The sequence below is a fragment of the Tachyglossus aculeatus genome, chromosome 8 (assembly GCF_015852505.1).
Source record: "Tachyglossus aculeatus isolate mTacAcu1 chromosome 8, mTacAcu1.pri, whole genome shotgun sequence".
Lineage (NCBI taxonomy): Eukaryota > Metazoa > Chordata > Mammalia > Monotremata > Tachyglossidae > Tachyglossus > Tachyglossus aculeatus.
The window spans coordinates 3,521,754-3,543,255 of record NC_052073.1 but is presented as its reverse complement, the minus strand read 5'-3'; the positions used below and the strand labels follow the sequence as shown (position 1 = coordinate 3,543,255).

The 21,502-nt window shown below is 45.3% G+C and overlaps 1 protein-coding gene across 1 annotated transcript in view; it reads right to left on the bottom strand.

Moving 5' to 3' along the window:
- The window catches only part of ADAM10 (ADAM metallopeptidase domain 10), a 158,272-nt gene that overhangs the window by 114,301 nt on the left and 22,469 nt on the right, over positions 1–21,502 (bottom strand). Inside the window, exon 2 of the mRNA XM_038750413.1 lies at positions 3,600–3,750. Within this exon, the coding sequence (XP_038606341.1) occupies positions 3,600–3,750 (151 nt within the window). The remainder of the gene's footprint in view (positions 1–3,599; positions 3,751–21,502) is intronic.

The following is a 21,502-nucleotide window of genomic DNA, read 5'->3' as shown; positions in this document are numbered from 1 at the left end:
CTCTGTGCCTCAGTTACCTCATCTGTAAAATGGGGATTAAGACTGTGAGCCCCATGTGGGACAGGGACCGTGTCCAGTACCTACATCAGTGCTTAGTACAGTGCTTGGCACATAGTAAGCACTTAATAAACCTAACCTCTAACTGCTAACCTCCTCACCGTACCTCGTTCTCACCTGTCCCGCCGTCGACCCCCGGCCCACGTCCTCCCACTGGCCTGGGATGCCCTCCCTCCACACATCCACCAAGTTAGCTCTGCACACAGTAAGCGCTCAATAAATACGATTGATTGATTGATTGTTTGATTGATTCCTCCCTTCAAAGCCCTACTGAGAGCTCACCTCCTCCAGGAGGCCTTCCCAAACTGAGCCCCCTCCTTCCTCTCCCCCTCCTCCCCGTCTTACCTCCTTCCCCTCCCCACAGCACCTGTATATATGTATATATGTTTGTGTGTATTTATTACTCTATTTTATTTGTACATATTTATTTTATTTTGTTAATATGTTTTGTTTTGTTGTCTGTCTCCCCCTTCTAGACTGTGAGCCCGCTGTTGGGTAGGGAACGTCTCTATATGTTGCCAACTTGTACTTCCCAAGCGCTTAGTACAGTGCTCTGCACACAGTAAGCGCTCAATAAATACGATTGAATGAATGAATGAATGGGGATGGGTCTTCTGAAATGTGTCTAGAAAAATTCTAATTTTGGTTGGCACTTATATTCAATCAATCAATCAATCGTATTTATTGAGCGCTTACTATGTGCAGAGCACTGTACTAAGCGCTTGGGAAGTACAAATTGGCAACATATAGAGACAGTCCCTACCCAACAGTGGGCTCACAGTCTATATTCCCATGGTTCTCCCAAGTTTCCACTGATCCTTCTCCCCCAATAAAAAATTAAGATCCTAGAGGGATTGGCTCTTCTTCTGTGACCTCATAGGGGAAAAAAATATATCAATAAATGAGTTGGGATCGGATATGGAATGAGAATTTTGAACATCCTGAGGAGAAAGGGTGACCTTGGAAACAGTGAAGAAGGGATGGTTAGGGCAAAACCTTATTGTGGGGAGGGAGGTGGAGTCACTCTGGGGGAGGATACGCAGAAGAAAAGCTGAGAAAATTTCCACTAGGAATTAAGGTTAAAAAAAAAATAGGGAAGCATTTTAAGACGGGGAATTGAGTGAGGCGTTTTTTTTTTTTAGTGTTTAGAGGAAAAAAACAACAGATGACGGGATCCTGAGGGCAAGCAGCAAGAAATTGATTAAAAATATAAAAATACCTTTTTTTAGGACAGCAATCTATTAAGACGCATCAGGACATTTTCTCTACTAAGCGGGGAGGCAGCATGGCCTAATGGAAAGAGGCCAGGACTGGGAGTCAGAGGACCTGGGTTTCAACTCCAGCTTCGCCACGTGTCTGCTCTGCGATGGATTAAATCCTACTCCCTTGACTGAGTTCCATGTAGGACAGCGACTGTGTCAATCAATCAATCAATCAATCGTATTTATTGAGCGCTTACTGTGTGCAGAGCACTGTACTAAGTGCTTGGGAAGTACAAGTTGGCAACATATGGAGACAGTCCCTACCCAACAGTGGGCTCACAGTCTAAAAGGGGGAGACAGAGAACAAAACCAAACATACTAACAAAATAAAATAGAATAGATATGTACAAGTAAAATAAATAGAGTAATAAATATGTACAAACATATATACATATGTCCAACCTGCATATCTTTTATCTATCCCAGTGCTCAGAACAGTGCTAGGCACGTAGTAAGCATTAACAAAATACTGTAACTATTATCATTATTATTATTATTATTAAATCTACTGCCAACATCGTAGTAGGAGGAAAAGGAAACCAATCACCAGTTACAATCATCCAAGTCTCCGGGTGATGCCCAGTGTGCCCAGTGTGCCCAGTTTCAAAGCATGACAAGAGGGTAAGGGATGTTTGAGGTCAAGTAAGCCAGCCCCCTGCCTCTGGGCTATTTTACCTCCAAATCTTCCTTACTGTGCACGGGCTTTGGAGTCAGAGGTCATGGGTTCAAATCCCAGCTCCACCAATTGTCAGCTGTGTGACTTTGGGCAATCAATCAATCAATCGTATTTATTGAGCGCTTACTGTGTGCAGAGCACTGTACTAAGCGCTTGGGAAGTACAAGTTGGCAACATATAGAGACAGTCCCTACCCAACAGTGGGCTCACAGTCTAGGGCAAGTCACTTAACTTCTCCGTGCCTCAGTTGCCTCATCTGTAAAATGGCGATTAAGACTGAGCCCCCCCGTTGGACAACCTGATCACCTTGTAACCTCCCCAGCGCTTAGAACAGTGCTTTGCACATAGTAAGCGCTTAATAAATGCCATCATTATTATTATTATCTAATCACCTTCTTCTAAATTTAAACCTTCCCTTCTGACAATTCCGTTCCCATTTTTCCCAGGTCTGTCTCTAGTTAGGGAGAAGAGCAGATTCGAGGGCTCTGTGCTCAAAGGTCTCTGGGGCTCAAGGGCGGTTCTGGCCTAACCGTATACCTCAAATCTGGCTGGTAACTGAAATATCCTCCAAGCTTTCAAATGCCGGCATCCAGGAGTTTTTCTGTTAGGGTTTAATTTAGTAATACAGTTTTGCTTTAGAGAGGAATGTAGGGAAACTGGAGAGCATCCAGACACCAATGGAATGATAAAAGGATTAGAAAATGGAACGTGGAAGAAAGGGGTTGGAATTCAAGGAAGGGGAGAGGATTTGTAGCGTGACATAGTGGAAAGAGTCTGGGAATCAGAAGGATCAGGGGTCTAATCCTGGCTCCGCCACTGGTCTGTTGGGTGACCTTGGGCAAGTCACTTCAGTTCTTTCGGCCTCAGTGACCTCATCTGTCAAATGGGGGTGAAGACTGTGAGCCACAAGTGGAACAGGGGCTGTGACCAACCCAACTGCCTTGTATCTACCCCAGTGCTTAGTTCTGACCCCCAGGCCCAAGCTCTATCCACTAAGCCACGCTGCTACTGTCCCGCGTGCTTCGTACAGTTCTCTAGACACCATAAGCACTCAATAAATACTATTAACTGGTTGATCTCCTATGCAAAGGAGACCCCACTAGCCCCAATCTCTCCCACCAATCTCACATTTCATCTCACCTCTAGGACATTCCCATCTGGACACCCCATTTGCGCCAAGGCACTGACATGGCAAAAACCGGATTTCTCATCTGCCCCCATGAACTGCTGCTGGGTGACTGCTCCCACAGTAGCCAGAGAAGCTAAAATAGCCCGATGTTACAAAGTGCTGTGGGCCACAGCTCACCAAGGCAAAGACCGCTTGACCCAAACTCATGAAAATTCCTTCCCATTCATAAAAACTCAAATTAACTTAGTCACGCTGATCTTCGGTTGCGAGACCCCCGAAAGCTAGGGCCTGTGTCTACATCTCAACTGTGCTTTCTCGCCGTGCACAGAGTAAGCATTTAATAAACACACTTACTGTCAGGCTGATCAATACCCCGAAGTTATTTTTCAGTGCTATTCTGTTTTTTAAAGTCACCACGCATGTACAAGAGGGCTTTGAATGGTTATACAAAATGAAACGGGAGGAAGCCACTTACCGTCCGTGCGCATGAAAATTGAGACGCAAAAACTGGTCTTCGTGTGACACTGCTCGCTTGGCACGCTGGTGTTTCTGGTGTAATACATCCACATCGTACGATAATCCTTCATAATGTCTAATGTGTTTATTTAAAGGGTTTCCATATTGGCCTGGGAAGAGAAAATAGGGAGAATAAGGCAACTAGGACTACTCTCTACAGAAAACAAACTTCTCCTAAGCTTGAGGAGTGAAATTTCCCCTCAACCCATCACTCCCTTCTTCTTTCTTATTTACATCGGTGGTCCTCAGGGTTGGAAGATGAACACTCACAGTGGGAGGGAATAACAAATGTGATATTTGCTCAGTGCTATCTGCCAAGCACTGTACAAACTGCTGAGGTAGATACAAGGTGATCAGCTTGAAAACCATCCCTGTCCCATAGTTTAAGAGGGAAGGAGAGCAGATATTTCATCACCTATTTTTAGTGGAGGAAACCAAGGCAAAGGAAAGGTAAGTAATAATAATAATGATGATAATTACAGTACTTTTTAAGTGCTTACTATGTGCCGAGCACTGTTCTAAGCACTGGGGTAAATACAAGTAAATCTGATTAATCAGTCCTTGTCCCACATGGGGCTCACATCCTTAATCCCCACTTTACAGAGGAGAAAACTGAGGCCCAGAGAAGTTATATGACTTGCTCTTTTGGTCAGTTTGATGTCTCAACTCAACACCTCACTGCCCACTCTTCCTGGGTTCGCTTGTTACAGCAAGGATTACCCAACTCTCTTTCATGCAAGGTCACTAGTGCACTAGGAAGCAGCATGGCTCAGTGGAAAGAGCCCGGGCTTTGGAGTCAGAGGTCATGGGTTCAAATCCCGGCTCCGTCAACTGTCAGCTGTGTGACTTTGGGCAAGTCACTTCACTTCTCTGGGCCTCAGTTACCTCATCTATAAAATGGGGGTTAAGACTGTGAGCCCCCTGTGGGACAACCTGATCACCTTGTAACCACCCTAGCGCTTGCAACAGTGCTTTGCACACAGTAAGCACTTAAGAAATGCCATTATTATTATTATTACTACTATTATTACTTAGTGTCCCCTGATCACCCAGAACTGACACCCATGGTCCAAGAAATGCCATTATTATTATTATTATTACTACTATTATTACTTAGTGTCCCCTGATCACCCAGAACTGACACCCATGGTCCCTGGGCTGGAGATATTAAGACTAAGAAGGAACAGAAAGCTAAAATAGCTTTCTACCGAAATGAACACAGGATTATTGATTTGGATTGAAACGCTGTGAATTATTGCAACGATACAGAATGAGGATGGCTGTCCCACAGGGGGTCTCGTAGTCCGGCTGACCCAGCAGGAGGGCACAAAGTCAGCCGCCCCCTCCTCCTCCCCTGTGAGAAGGCGAAGACCCATGGCAGAAGGAAAGCAGAAGTTGAGCCCACAAAGTATTTACCCTTCAGGGTTTCAGGCTGAACCAGGCCGCTCCTACTTCCCCTTGACCCAAGAGCCAACATCCCCAGAACAACCTCTTTCCCGTCAGGCCCCGGCTGAGGGACAGAGGTGCTCGGCGTGGAGTCAGTGCTCAATACCGGCCTCTCCCCAACCTTCCCTGTAGCTGCCGAGGAGCAACTAAGAGATGGAAAAGGGAGGAGAGCTGCGGAACAGCTGCGAGAGAAAAAGAGGGACAGACCGAGAGAGACGCGAGGATGAGGAGAGCAACAGAAGGAAGACAAGAAAAGGATGGTCAAGGGCAGGGGATGGCGAAAGAGAGGCTGCAAGGTGACTGAGGGTTTTCAGGTAAAGGGAGAGGCAGGGGTGTCATTAAGTGAAGGAAAAAAAGGACCCTGAAGAGGTACCACAAAGCTAATCAAATGAATCACCCCATCAGCGATGATGACGATGGTATTGGTTAAGTGTTTACTTTAAGCCAAGGACTTTACTAAGCCCTGGGGTAGGTATGAGCTAATCAGGTTGGACCCAATCCCTGTCCCACATGGGAGGGAGAACAGATATTGAATGGTATTTGAGCGCTTACTCTCTGGAGTGTACTGAATCAATCGGTGGCATCTGTTGAGCGCATACTGTGTGCCAAGCACTGTACTGAAACATTGTTGGTGGATGCTTACTGTCAATCAATCAATCAATCGGATTTATTGAGCGCTTACTGTGTGCAGAGCACTGTACTAAGTGCTTGGGAAGTCCAAGTTGGTAACATATAGAGACAGTCCCTACCCAACAGTGGGCTCACAGTCTAAAAGGGGGACAGTTCACAGGCTACTCAGCCCTTAAGGACTCCAAGGGGTGGCGGGGGGAGAAGAAAGAGAGAGAGAAGAAAGAGAAGAGAGAAGAGAGAGAGAAGAAAGAGACAGACAAACACAGAGATGAGAAGACCTAAGGAAACCATCAGAACACTTGAGGTACCTTATTGGGAGGATAGAAAAGTAGCAGGGGAGACAGCGTTAGAGTTACTGGGGAGAGAACAGCATCATTCTAGCCCGGCTAAGGCCCTGGTACCCAGCCTCTCCAGATTTTACATCAACTCTTCTCAAGCTGATGGTTTCTAAGCTATTAGAGAAGCAGCGTGGCCCAATGGTTAGAGCAAAGGTTTGGCAGTCAGAAGGACCCGGGTTCTAATCCTGGCTCCGCCGTGTGTCTGCTGTGTGACCTTGGGTAAGTCACTTCACTTATCTGGGCCTCAGTTACCTCCTCTGTAAAATGGGGGGTGAAGACTGGGAACCCCATGTGGGACAGAGACTGTGTCCAACCTGATTACTGTGTATCTACCCCACTGCTTAGAACAGTATATGGCACAAAGTAAGCACTTTAACAAAAGTCATTTTTTTAAAAAGTGGCAGCCTGGCTCTAGTTCACAGGTAAAATGGTGTAAATCCTTTTCACTGGCTTCAGGAACAATGCCTAGGATTGGCCAGGAATAGAGGAAAAGGGGAAAGAGCAACTCAGCTACCCCTAGACAAGCCCCAGAAGCCAAAAAGGGCCACCGCCCCCTGGAACCACAAATTCGGTCTCTGGGACTTACATCAAAATGCTCTGAAAAATTCAGCACCATGATTCCACATAAACTCCCCTTCAGTGACTCTTTTGCAAAGGCTAGAGTCCAGACCCAGGAGTTGGACTTGCATGCTGTGTGACCTTGGGCAAGTCCCTTAACTCCTCTGTGCCTCGGTTCCCTCATATGGAAAATGGGAATTAAGACTGTGAGCCTCCTGTGGGACAGGGACTGTGTCCAACCCGATTATCTTGTATCTACCTCTGTGCTTAGCACAGTGCCTGACACACAGTAAGCACTTAACAAGTACCATTAAAAAAAAAAGTGGGAAACCCAAGGAATATGATTTAGAGCTCCCTTGCAACTACTGAGCAACAGTCTGGTGTAACAGGTTTGCCTCCCTCACTCTCTTGGTGGTGGGGGGAAGCAGAGATGGGGCTTCCTCGATTTGTGATGGGGGTGAGGGGAAATTAGATCCATTTTCCTCTCCATTTCCTCAACCAGCCAACCTAAAAGAGACTCACACTAAAAGAAGCCTCCTGGAATCGTTGGAGAGGACGGTCTAATTTGCGGAGGGGAAGTGATTTGATAGAGCAGGATGAAGGGAAAGACAGCCAGGAGGCCAATGAATGACAAGGGCACCCTTCCCGCCTGCAGGAGATGAACCGGTATTAAAATGAATAAAAGCCTCCATTTGTTCCTACTAGCCCAGCATAAACTTGCAGTCGCCCTTGCCGAACTTCACTTTGCAAAGCGGTGACATTATTTTGTCGGAAGAAAAGAGTAGTGGGCAGGGATGAAAGAACTCCACATTAAGTCCAGGGCAGTAAGCATAAAGCTTCCTTCAGCCAATCGCTCAATCAATGGGATTTATTGAGCGCTGTCTTGGTGCAGAGCATGGTACTAGGCGCTTGGGAGGGTACAGTACGACAGAGTTAACAGATACGTCCCCTGTCCACAATGAGCTTACAGTCTATACAACGAACCAACATGAGCATACAGGCTATACAATTACACAACAGCCAACCGCCAGGCTGGAACAACAGTGATGACCGTCCTAAGGTGGTGCTGAGGTCTGATTCGGTATTCTTCACGCATTCATTTAATCGTATTTATAGAGCGCTTATTATGAGCAAAGCACTGTACTTGGGAGAGTACAATATAACCATAAACAGACCTAAGGACTCAAACCAAAGCACCATGGATGGCTGGGGGGGGCAGACATATAAACTTAGGAAATTTTCTTCACATTCCTTCCAAGGATCTTGCACGGCGTAACGGATAGAGCCCGGGTCTGGGAATCAGAAGGTCCTGGGTCCTCATCCCGGCTCCACCACTTGTCTGCTGTGTGACCTTGGGCAAGTCGCTTCACTTCTCTGAGCCTCAGCTACCTCCTCTAGAAAAAGGGGATTGAGACTGAGCCCCACATGGGACGGGGACTGTGTTCAATTATCTTGTAGCCACCCCAGCGTTTAGTACAGTGTCTGGAACTTAGTAAGCGCTTAACAAACACCATTGTCATTATTATTATAATTATTATCCTGGCAGGAATTGTCAGTAACTCACTCACTGCCCTGGCTCCATCACAACCCGGTACAGTCTAGACTGTGAGCCCGCTGTTGGGTAGGGACTGTCTCTATGTGTTCCCGACTTGTACTTCCCAAGCGCTTAGTACAGTGCTCTGCACACAGTAAGCGCTCAATAAATATGATTGATTGACTGACTGATTGATTTGGAATTCCCACCTTCCCAAGAGATTGAGTTTTTCCTTATCCCTAGGCCCTACAACCCGTAATTCACCACCAAACTCAGAGGGTTCCAAGCAGATGATTCCAACGAAGACTAAGCGGATAAATAATCGATGGGATTTTCTCACAGCTCCAAATGCAACTGAGTAGCTTTCCCGGCTCCAAGAATGCCTGCATCTCACCTCCATTTCAATCAAGAAATGGAATTTATTGAGCACTGAGCCCCAAACTAAGCGCTTGGGAGAATATAATACAGTTGATAGATATGATCACTGCCTACCTGGATTTTATAGATTGAAAAGAGGAAGCGAGGCGTAAAAATAAATTGCAGATGGCTCCATACCTAAGTGATGGGGGTGGAGTGAATATCCAAATGCTTAAAGGGTACAGACCTAAGTGCACAGGAGATAATAATGATAGTATTTTGTTACCCGCTTCCTATGTGCCAAGCTCTGGTCTAAGTGCTGGGGGAGATACAAGGTTATCTGGTTGTCCCAGGTGGGGCTCACAGTCTTAATCTCCATTTTACAGATGAGGTAACGGGTGCAGAGAAGTGCAGATAAGAGGGTGAATAGGGAATGTGATGGCTTAGCCTCATGGAGGCAATGTGATTTTAGTGGGACTTTGAAGATCATCATCAGTTGTATTTATTGAGCGCTTACTATGTGCAGAGCACTGTACCAAACGCTTGGGAAGTACAAATTGGCAACATATAGAGACAGTCCCTACCCAACAGTGGGCTCACAGTCTAAAAGATGGGGAGAGGGGTGGTCAATCGCATATGAAGGGGGAGGGGGTTCCAGGCCAGAGGAAGGATGTGGGCAAGGGGTAGGTGGTGAGACAGGCGAGAATGAGGTACAGTTTGAGAAGCAGCCTGGCCAACTAGCAAGAGCACGGGCTTGGGGGTCAGAAGATGTGGGCTCTAATCCCAGCTCTGCCATGTGCCTGCTTTATGACCTTGGGTCAGTCACTTAATATCTCTGAGCCTCAGTTTCCTCAGCTGTACTACTAATAATAATAATGATGGCATTTGTTAAGCGCTTACTATGTGCAAAGCACTGTTCTAAGCACTGGGGGGGATACAAGGTGATCAGGTCTTCCCACGTGGGGCTCACAGTCTTAATCCCCGTTTTACAGATGAGGGAACTGAGGCCCAGAGAAGTGAAGTGACTTGCCCAAGGTCACACAGCAGACACGTGGCGGAGCTGGGATTCAAACCCATGACCTCTGACTCCATAGCCCGGGCTCTTTCCACTGAGCCACACTGTTGCAGATGGGGATTAATCCTACTCCCGTCTACTTAGACTGGATGCTCCGTGTGGATGGGGACTGTGTCCAACCTGATAAACTTGTATCTACTCAAGTGCTTAGTGCTTGGCACTGAGTAAGCATTTAACAACTGCCAAGCTTATTATTATTATTTTTATTATTATTATTATTATTATTACAGTAAGTAGGTTGGTGTTGGAGGAGTGAAATGTGTGGACTGGATTGTAGCCGGGGACCATCATAGGGGATGGCTGATCGAGTTCCTTAAAGGAGTTTCTTTTCAATGCCCTGATGGATTTTCTTTTCAATGCCTGAGGGAAGCAGCGTGGCTCAGTGGAAAGAGCGTGGGCTTTGGAGTCAGAGGCTGTGGGTTCAAATCCCGGCTCCGCCACTTGTCACCTGTGCGACATTGGGCAAGCCACTTAACTTCTCTGGGCCTCAGTTCCCTCATCTGGAAAATGGGGATGAAGACTGTGAGCCCCACATGGGACAACCTGATTATCTTGTATCTACCCCAGAGCTTAGAACAGTGCTTGGCACATAGTAAGCACTTAACAAATACCAACATTATTATCATTATTATTATGGATGGGCAATCACTGGAGGTTTTTAAGGAGTGCAGAGATTTGGACTGGACTTTTTCTTTTTTCTTAGAAAAATGATCCAAGCAGCAGAGTGAGGTGTGGACTGGAGTGGGTAGAGACAGGAAACAGGGAGGTCAGCGAAGAGATTGATACAGTAATCAAGGCGGGATAGAATAAGTGCTTAGATCAGTGCGGAAGCAGTTTGGAAGGAAAGGAAAAGGGCAGATTCTAGAGCTGTTGTGAAAAAGGAACCGACAGGATTCAGTATCAGACTGGATATGTGGGTCGAAAGAGAGGTGAGTGGAGGATAATGCCAAGGTTACCAAAGTACAGTGTTACTCCACTGCAGTTCCAGGTTCCAGGAGATCGGTAGGATTAATGAGAAATAAAATGATAGAGCCAACAGAAGTAAGCAAATAAATGAGCTAAATGAAGATTTTCAGCATGTATCCACCCCACCGAGTTACAGGTGAGACTCATGAAAATAAATATTTCCCTCATTAATAATAATGGCATTTATTAAGCGCTTGCTATGTGCAAAGCACTGTTCTAAATGCTGGGGAGGATACAAGGTGATCACGTTGTTCCATGTAGGGCTCACAGTTTTAATCCCCATTTTACAGATGAGGTAACTGAGGCCCAGAGAAGTGAAGTGACTTGCCCAAAGTCAAACAGCTGACAATTGGCGGAGCCAGGACTTGAACCCATGACCTCTGACTCCAAAGCCCATGCTCTTTCCACTGAGCCACACTGGCAAGACCCTTCTAAACTAAGCTCGCAACAGTTTACCAACTGACAATACCAACAATTGTCACAGGGATTAGAAATACCACCAATGCAGCCCTTCAGCTGAGCTCACTCAGGTTTTATTATCATTATCATTATTATTATTATTATTATTATTATTATTATTTACAATGGCATTTACTATGTGCCAGGCTCCCTTCTGAGCACTTGGGGTAGATACAAGATAATCAGGTTGGACACAGTCCCTGTCCTACACGGGGCTCACAATCTTAATCCTCATTTGACAGATGCTGTAAGGGAGGTACAGAGAAGTGTAGTGATTTGCCCAAAGTCACACAGCTGATAAGCGGCAGAGCTGGGATTAGAACCCAGGTCCTTCTGACTCCCGAGCCCGAACTCTATCCACTCAGCCACACTGCTCCTCCATTCTAAGGGCTACCAAGTTTCATTCTAGAAGCTACCAAGATCAATCAATCAATCAATCATCTTTATTGAGCGCTTACTGTGTGCAGAGCACTGTACTAAGCGCTTGGGAAGTACAAGATGGCAACATATAGAGACAGCCCCTTCCCAACAGTGGGCTCACAGTCTAAAAGATACCAAGAGAAGCAGCGTGGCTCAGTGGCTCCCGGGCTTGGGAGTCAGAGGTCATGGGTTCTAATCCCAGCTCTGCCACTTGTGACTTTGGGCAAGTCACTTCACTTCTCTGTGCCTCAGTTACCTCATCTGTAAAATGGGGATTAAGACTGTGAGCCCCATGTGGGACAACCCGATCACCCTGTATCCCCCCCAGTGCTTAGAACAGTGCTTGGCACATAGTAAGCGCTTAACAAATGCCATCATTATCATTATTATTATATTTCAAAAAATTAACAGGCACCAAGTACATCCACCCATGGCTCTTTGGCACTTAGAAGAAAAAAGGGCAACTCAGAGAACTAAATTTGCATTTCATTTGAAAGCACTTAGACTCATTTATTTGAAACACTTATAATTAGTTCCGATTTTAATTTTTCAAAGCGCATTTTCTTTCCAAGTTAAGGCAGCATTCTATTCCCAAAAGCTAGCTTCACACTCAGCATGGCTTAGTGGAAAGAGCACGGGTTTGGGAGTCAGAGGATGTGAGTTCTAATCCCGACTCCACCACTTGTCTGCTGTGTGACCTTAAGCAAGTCACTTAACTTCTCTGTGCCTCAGTTCCTGCATCTGTAAAACGGAGATTAAAAGTGTGAGCCCCACGTGGGACAACCTGATTACCCTGTATTCACCCCATGGTTTAGAACAGTGCTTGGCACATACTAAGTGCTTAACAAATACCATAATTATTATTATTATTAAATGCCAACTATTCTGAGTAAATCGGTAACATTTTATCAACATTTATTGAGAGCTTACTGTGTGCACAGCACTGTATTAAGCGCTTGGGAGAGTCTTAATCAATGGTATTTACTGAGTGCTTACTGCAAGCAGAGCACTGTATTAAGAACTTGGGAGAGTACAATTGCTTTGTTCATTGCTTTGTGCATGGCTCAGTGGAAAGAGCCTGGGCTTTAGAGTCAGAGGTCATGGGTTCGAATCCCAGCTCCGCCAATTGTCAGCTCTGTGACTCTGTGCAAGTCACTTCACTTCTCTGTGCCTCAGTTCCCACATCTGTAAAATGGGGATTAAGACGGTAAGCCCCCCGTGGGACAACTTTGTCACTTAACTTCGCTTAAGTTAACAGCGCTTTGTCACTTAACTTCTCTGGGCCTCAGTTCCCTCATCTGTAAAATGGGGATTAAGACTGTGAGCCCCACATGGGACAACCTGATCACCTTGTTTTCCCCCCAGCACTAAGAACAGTGTTTTGCACATAGTAAGTGCTTAATAAATGCCATCGTCATCATCATCTGCACATAGTAAGTGCTTAATAAATGCCATCATCATCATCATCATCAAGTGCTCAATAAATACGACTGAATGAATGAATGGTTAGATTGGGAGAGCCAAAGGAAAGGCAGAAACTGGAATGGAGGGGAAGAAGTGGGATGGGTGTGCCCTAATAGTGACATTTCATTTTCAACTGGAACTAAGGGGTGGGGTGGGGTGTCTGGCTGTCCTGATTAGGTAATCGGAGGGCGACTGGGCGGGAAGCATATTGGAACGCCAATTTTCCGGCTACACCCTGCTCCTGTAGCTCACTCCAGATCATCAACGGTACTTATTGAGGAGCAGCAGTGTGGCCTAGTAGACAGAACCCGGGACTGAAAGTCAGCAGGTCTTGGCTTCTAATCCCGGCTCTGCTGAGTGACCTTGGGCAAGTCACTGCACTTCTCTGGGCCTCAGTTACCTCATCTGTAATGCCATCATTATAATAATAAGAATAATGATGATGGCATTTGTTACGCGGTTACTATAATAATAATAATGTTGGCATTTGTTAAGCGCTTACTATGTGCAAAGCACTGTTCTAAGCGCTGGGGGGATACAAAGTGATCAGGTTGTCCCACGTGGGGCTCACAATCTTCATCCCCATTTTACAGATGAGGTAACTGAGGCTCAGAGAAGTTAAGTGACTTGCCCAAGGTCACACAGCAGACACGTGGTGGAGCCGGGATTCGAACCCATGACTTCTGACTCCAAAACCCGTGCTCTTTCCACTGAGCCACGCTGCTTCTCTACTATGTGCAAAGCACTGTTCTAAGCGCTGGGGGGGAAACAATGTGATCAAGTTGTCCCACGTGGGGCTCACAGTCTTAATCCCCATTTTTACAGATGAGGGAACTGAGGCTCAGAGAAGTTAAGTGACTTGCCCAAGGTCACACAGCAGACGTGTGGCGGAGCTGGGATTCGAACCCACGATGTCTGACTCCAAAGCCCGGGCTCTTTCCACTGAGCCACGCTGCTTAATTAATCTGTGAAATGGGGATTAAGACTGTGCACCTCATGCGGGACAGGGACTGTGTCCAACCTAATTACCTTGTATCTACCCCAGCGCTAAGTACAGTGCCTGGCACCTAGTAAATGCTTAATAAAAACCACAATTATTACTCAAAATGACTTGAGGTATTATGTAATAATAATTATAATGGAATTGTTAAGCGCTTACTATGTGCAAAGCCAATCTCAAAAGAAAGCTTCACTGCTTAACCAACATGGTTAATAATAATAGTAGTAATAATGGCATTTATTGAGCGCTTACTATGCGTAAAGCACTGTTCTAAGCGCTGGGAAGGTTACAAGGTGATCAGGTTGTCCCACAGGGGGCTCACAGTCTTAATCCCTATTTTACAGATGAGGGAACTGAGGCACAGATAAGTTAAGTGACTTGCCCAAAGTCACACAGCTGACAATTGGCAGAGCCAGGATTCGAACCAATAACCTCTGACTCCAAAGCCCATGCTCTTTCCGCCGAACCACGCGTTCATGAAAGCTTACTCACTGGGCCCCAATCTCGTCTATCTTGCCGCCGACCCCTTTTCCACATCCTCCCCCTAGCCCTGAACTCCCTTCCCCTCCATATACGCCAGACCACCACTCTCTCCACCTTCAAAGCATCAATAGCTCCCCGCGGGCAGGGAGCATGTGTGCTAATTCTGTTGCGTTGTCCTCTCCCGAGCCTTAGTACAGTGTTCTTCATAGAGTAAGCTCTCAATAAATACCAATTAATTGATTAAAAGATGAGAGGTTTCATCCAAAACAGTGGCTCTGAGCATGGGCATAATCCCACCTCTGCCACTTGTCTGCTGTGTGACCATGGGCAGATCACTTCATTTCTCTGTGCATCAGGGACCTCATCTGTAACATTTTATTTGTTGCCAAATTGTCCTTTCCGAGGGCTTAGTACAGTGCTCTGCGCACGATACGCGCCCAATAAATACGACTGAATGAATGAACGAACACGGGGATTAATACAGAGCCTGGTTAGCTTGTATCTACCCCAGTGCCTAATAAGTGCCTGACACACAGTAAACACTTAACACGGGGAATGCGTCTGTTATATTGTGCTGTACTCTCCCAAGCGCTTAGTACAGTGCCCTGCACATAGTAATCACTCAATAAATACTATCAGTTGATTGAAATACCACTTAAAAACGACGACACAAAAGCAAAACATAAAAAGCCACAGAGGATGGGCTGTTCTAGAGATGTCAAGCCACGATTTTCGATTCAAAACCCCATAGTATGTCCTGTACAACTCAGTTGGAACGGATTGTTGGATGAAAAATGGCAAACATATCTCTCCGTTACCTCTCGCCTGACCTGGTTTTAATAATAATAATAATAATGACATTTGTTAAGCGCTTACTATGTGCAAAGCACTGTTCCAAGCGCTGGGGAGGATACAAGGTGATCAAATTGCCCCACGTGGGGCTCACAGTCTTAATCCCCATTTGAGGGAACTGAGGCCCAGAGAAGTTAAGTGACTTGCCCAAGGTCACACAGCTGACAGTTGGCAGAGCCAGGATTTGAACCCATGACCTCTGACTCCCAAGCCCGTGCTCTTTCCATTGAGCAGGCATGTGTTCTCTCAGGCAAGAAAAAGTCCAAGGTTGAACTTCTTACTATTCCTGGCAAGTGAAATTGATAGCCTAGTGACAGAGACACCTGTAATATATATATATATGTTTATAAAACCTGTTATTTACTTCGGAATTAAACTTTTCTAATAATAAGAATAACTAGGCCTCGGGTAGGAGGATTTGCAAGACACTAACTGATCACTCCACAATTGCTACTCATCACCACAATTTGAGTTTTCTACTTGCCTGGGGCCGTAGCAATTTACAGTGTGCCATTAATAAAGATGATTTATTTTTTTCCTGTCCCGTGGTAATAGGAGCTGGTAAATTATGCAAAAAGTTTGACATGCACTAAGATTCTTGTAGCGTACTCCTTTGGGGGAGGTGGTTGGTTACCGGAAAAAACTTTTCCCTCATTGAGATCCCCTTCCCCGCTGGCTACCCAACCTAAATTTTACTGCCCATCTTATAGAATAAACGTTCACGGTTCTAAGCAGAAACAGGCTCATCTGCATGTCTGTAGAAGGAAATGAAAGCAGGTAATAATATCAGCTCTGGGAACACAAGTCCCGAAGATTGGAAATTGACACACAAATCACCCACAAGCCGCTTGGTAGAAAAAGCACTATCTGTGTGTCCAAGTGTGGCCTATTGCTATAATCAATCAATCAATCAATCGTATTTATTGAGCGCTTACTGTGTGCAGAGCACTGTACTAAGCGCTTGGGAAGTACAAGTTGGCAACATATAGAGACAGTCCCTACCCAACAGTGGGCTCACAGTCTAAAAGGGGGAGACAATAAATAAGATTCATTCATTCGTTCAGTCGGATTTACCGAGTGGGGATTCAAAACCTCTGCTCCCTCCTATTTGGACTGTGAGCCCCATAAAAGGTAAAAAATGACATCTGTTAAGCACCTAGTAGGTGTCAAGCGTTGTTCTAAGCACTGGGGTAAATGCCAGTTAATCAGGCCAGATACAGTCTGGTTGTACATATTTATTACTCTATTTATTTATTTATTTATTTATTTATTTATTTATTTATTTATTTTACTTGTACATTTCTATCCTACTTATTTTATTTTGTTGGTATGTTTGGTTCTGTTCTCTGTCTCCCCCTTTTAGACTGTGAGCCCACTGTTGGGTAGGGACTGTCTCTATGTGATGCCAATTTGTACTTCCCAAGCGCTTAGTACAGTGCTCTGCACATAGTAAGCGCTCAATAAATACGATTGATTGATTGATTGATTGATACAGTCCCCGTCCCACATGGGGCTCACAGTCTAAATAGGAGGGAGGAGAGGTATTGAATCCCCACTCGGTAAATCCGACTGAATGAATGAATGAATTCTGTCCATTCCAATAATGATTCCGGGATGGGATTTTGTTGAGGGTGGGGCCCACCGAATTCCCAGCAGACTCCCTCTTGGAAAGGGAGGTGAAACCCGCAGATTAGATCCGAGTGACTCAGAGATGTTCAGGGAGAGAACAAAACATAGCAGGGAGCAACAAGGGCAGAGCAGTCCTCTTATGGAGGGAAAAATAAGCAGCTGTGGAATTGGGCATCATCATCATCAATCGTATTTATTCATCATCATCATCATCAATCGTATTTATTGAGCGCTTACTGTGTGCAGAGCACTGTACTAAGCGCTTGGGAAGTACAAGTTGGCAACATATAGAGACAGTCCCTACCCAACAGTGGGCTCACAGTCTAAAAGGGGGAGACAGAGAACAAAACCAAACATACTAACAAAATAAAATAAATAGAATAGATATGCACAAGTAAAATAAATAAATAAATAAAGAGTAATAAATATGTACAAACATATATACATATATACAGGTGCTGTGGGGAAGGGAAGGAGGTGCTCTCAAGGAGCCACATCCCCGCTAACCTACCTGAAGTTCCACGGGACTGATCCATCAGAGAGGCCAACGGATTCCCCATCATCATCACCATCAATCGTATTTATTGAGCGCTTACTATGTGCAGAGCACTGTACTAAGCGCTTGGGAAGTGCAAATTGGCAACATATAGAGACAGTCCCTACCCAACAGTGGACTCACAGTCTAAAAGGGGGAGACAGAGAACAAAACCAAACATACTAACAAAATAAAATAAATAGAATAGATATGTACTAATAAATAAATAAATAAATAGAGTAAAAAAATATGTACAAACATATATACATATATACAGGTGCTGTGGGGAAGGGAAGGAGGTAAGAAAAGACCCACAGAAAAGACACACGCTATTTAACACTACAAATAATAGAGGGCTTGGTAATGCTGGAGGGCATTTTGATAGGCAGCACATGTCAAAAAGAGAATCGGTAGACTTTGTTTCTGACCCTCGACCTCCCTTTATAGTCGGCTCATAATCAAAACATGAGGGGTGGTCATTTTTAAGATCACCGGAATGGATTCCCGAAAAGAAAAACCAGATTGAAACGGCATGCTCTTGAGCAGTCCGGAGTTGGAGTACGTGTATATCTATATCTACACCCGCGGAGGTATAGATAAATCTCAATCAGTGGTATTTATTGAGTGCTTACTATGTGCAGAGAACCATGAGAAGTTGCATGTGAGAAGCAGCATGGCTTAGTGGAAAGAGCACAGGCTTGGAGTTTGTACAGATTTATTACTCTATTTATTTTACCTGTACATATCTATTCTATTTATTTTATTTTGTTAGTATGTTCGGTTTTGTTCTCTGTCTCCCCCTTTTAGACTGTGAGCCCACTGTTGGGTAGGGACTGTCTCTAGATGTTGCCAACTTGGACTTCCCAAGCGCTTACAGTGCTCTGCACACAGTAAGTGCTCAATAAATACGATTGATTGATTGATTGATTGAAGGTCAAGCTGTGTGACTTTGAGCAGGTATCTTAACTTCTCTTTGCCTCAGTTCCCTCATCTGTAAAATGGGGATTAAGACGGTGAGCCCCACGTGGGACAACCTGATTACCTTGTATCTACCCCAGCACTTAGAACAGTGCATGGCACATAGTAAGTGCTTAACAAACACCATCATTATTATTTTTATTATTATTAACCACACTAGGTTGGGAGAGTCCAATACAACAGAGGTGGTAGATATGTTCCCTGCCCACAAAGAGTTTATATCCTAAAAACTTTGCCTAAAAAAGACATCGATTGCTACTGGCTGGTGAACAGTGACTGGAAACGAATATCCCCTCTCCTCTGGACAGAAACCTCCTCTTCTCCTTACCCCTCACCTCCGATCGATCCGTGGAATTTCCTGAACGCACACTGAGTGAAGAGCACCGCGTTAAGCACTTGAGGGAGTACGATACGATTTAGCTGACGGACACAATCCCTTCCCAATTTCTGGAATTCCTTTCATTTTCCACGGTGAAGGACGGAGGGTCCCCCCTCAATACCTTTCAAGGCTGATCCCCTAAATGGAGTACGGCTTGACTGCAAACATCAAGCAGCGTGGCTCAGTGGAAAGAGCCCGGGCTTTGGAGTCAGACGTCATGGGTTCGAATCCCGGCTCCGCCACAAGTCTGCTGTGTGACCTTGGGCAAGTCACTTAACTTCTCTGGGCCTCAGTTACCTCATCTGTAAACATGGGGATTAAGACTGTGAGCCCTACGTGGGACAACTTGATCACACTGTATCCCCCCCAGCGCTTAGAACAGTGCTTTGCACACAGTAAGCGCTTAACAAATGCCATCATTATTATTATTATTATTATCAAGAACCGCAGGGGTGTGTGGCGAGGGAGAGGGGTTAGGGGATCAAAGGTGGCAGGTGGGTGGCACAGTATGAGAAGGAAAATTGAGGTGGTGCTGGGAAAACTGGAGACGGCAAATTGGGATGGACCATGAGGATCCCGTTTCTTCTTTTGCACAAGAAAAGGGGCACCAAGTGGGACTAGTGAATGATAATAATTATGGCATTCATTAAGCACTTACTATGTGCCAAGCACCGTACCAAGCGCTGGAGTGGATACCAGATCATCAGGTCCCATGAGGGACTATCCTCTGTTGGGTAGGGACCGTCTCTTATATGTTCCTTCCCGTGATTGTTTATTTATTTATTTTACTTGTACATATCTATTCTGTTTATTTTATTTTGTTAGTATGTTTGGTTTTGTTCTCTGTCTCCCCCTTTTAGACTGTGAGCCCACTGTTGGGTAGGGACTGTCTCTATATGTTGCCAACTTGGACTTCCCAAGCGCTTAGTACAGTGCTCTGCACACAGTAAGTGCTCAATAAATACGACTGATTGATCGATTGTTGCCAACTTGTACTTCCCAAGCGCTTAGTTCAGTGCACACAGTAAGCGCTCAATAAATACAACTGAATGAATGAATGAATATAAGTAGGAGAACAGGGACAGAATCCCCATTTTGCAGATGAGGAACTTGCGGAGCAGAAGGAAAGTGATTTACCCAAGGCCACAGAGCAGGCAAGCGGCAGAGCCGGGATTAGAACCCTGGTCCTGACCGTCAGACCTGGGCTCCTTCCATTAGGCCCCGCTGTTCCCAGAGAAAGACTGAGATGGTGGAGACTTTTACTCTCCCTGCAAGAAAGCGAGGGACGGAGCCAGCAGTGGAGAGGAGTGAAGGAGGAACATGGGTAGGCTGCACCCAAAATGAAAGCGTGGTTTCTAATTTCCAGGAACACTGAATTTTTATAACCCTCTCTGGCTATGCCTCTTTTCTAACGGGGTCTCTGAATGGAAATTAGGTGAGAAACCCCAAAACTAAACGATTTCTGGGGTCGACTAAGCTAGATTCTCTCAACGATAGAAGAAATCACGACCCTCTTAAACCTTTAGGGTAGCTCTGAGCCACTAAGAACTATTATTTTACAGATAGAAGCAGTGTGGCCTAGTGGAAAGAGCCCAGTTACTGAAGGCACATCACCTCCAAGAGGTCTTCCCTGACTAATCCCTCCTTTCCTCTTCCTCCACTCCATTCTGCATCGCCCTGACTTGCTCCCTTTATTTATCCCCCCTCCCAGCCCCACAGCACTTATGCCTATATCTGTCATTTATTCCTATTAATGTCGTTCTCCCCCTCTAATAATAATAATGATGATGGAATTTGTTAAGCACTTACTATGTGTGAAGCACTGTTCTAAGCACTGGGGGGATACAAGGTGATCAGGTTGTCCCACATGGGGCTCACAGTCTTAATCCCCATTTTACAGATGAGGTAACTGAGGCATAGAGAAGTTAAGAGACTTGCCCAAAGTCACACAGCTGACAAGTGGCGGAGTTGGGATTAGAACCCATGACCTCTGACACCCAAGCCCGTGCTCTTTCCACTGAGCCACGCTGCTTCTCTAGACTGTAAACTCAATGTAGGCAGGGAATGTGTCTGTTTACTGTTTTACTGTACTCTCTCAAGTGCTTAGTACAGTACTCTGCACACAGTAAGCGCTCAATACTACTGAATGAATGAATGAGTCAGGAGCTGGGTTCTAATCTAGACTCTACCGCAGGTCGGCTGCGTGACCTTGGTCAAGTCACTCTACTCCTCTGTCCCTCAGTTACTTCACCTGTAAAGTGGGGATTAAGACTGTGGGCACCCATGTGGGATATGGACTGTGTTCAACCTGATTAGACGGTGAGCCCACTGTTGGGTAGGGACTGTCTCTATATGTTGCCAATTTGTACTTCCCAAGCGCTTAGTCCAGTGCTCTGCACATAGTAAGCGCTCAATAAATACGATTGATGATGATGATGATGATGATTATTTTGAATCTACTCCGGTACTTCCCCTCTCAGGGTCGCACCTGGAGAGTTTCCAGTACTCTAACATTCATTCATTCATTCAGTCGTATTTATTGAGCGCTTACTTTGTGCAGAGCACTGTACTAAGCGCTTGGGAAGTCCAAGTTGGCAACATATAGAAACGGTCCCTACCCAACAGTCTAGAAGGGGGACACAGACAACAAAACATGTGGACAGGTGTCAAGTCGTCAGAACAGATATAATTAAAGCTAAATGCACATCATTAACAAAATAAATAGAATGGTAAATATGTACAAGTAAAATAGAGTAATA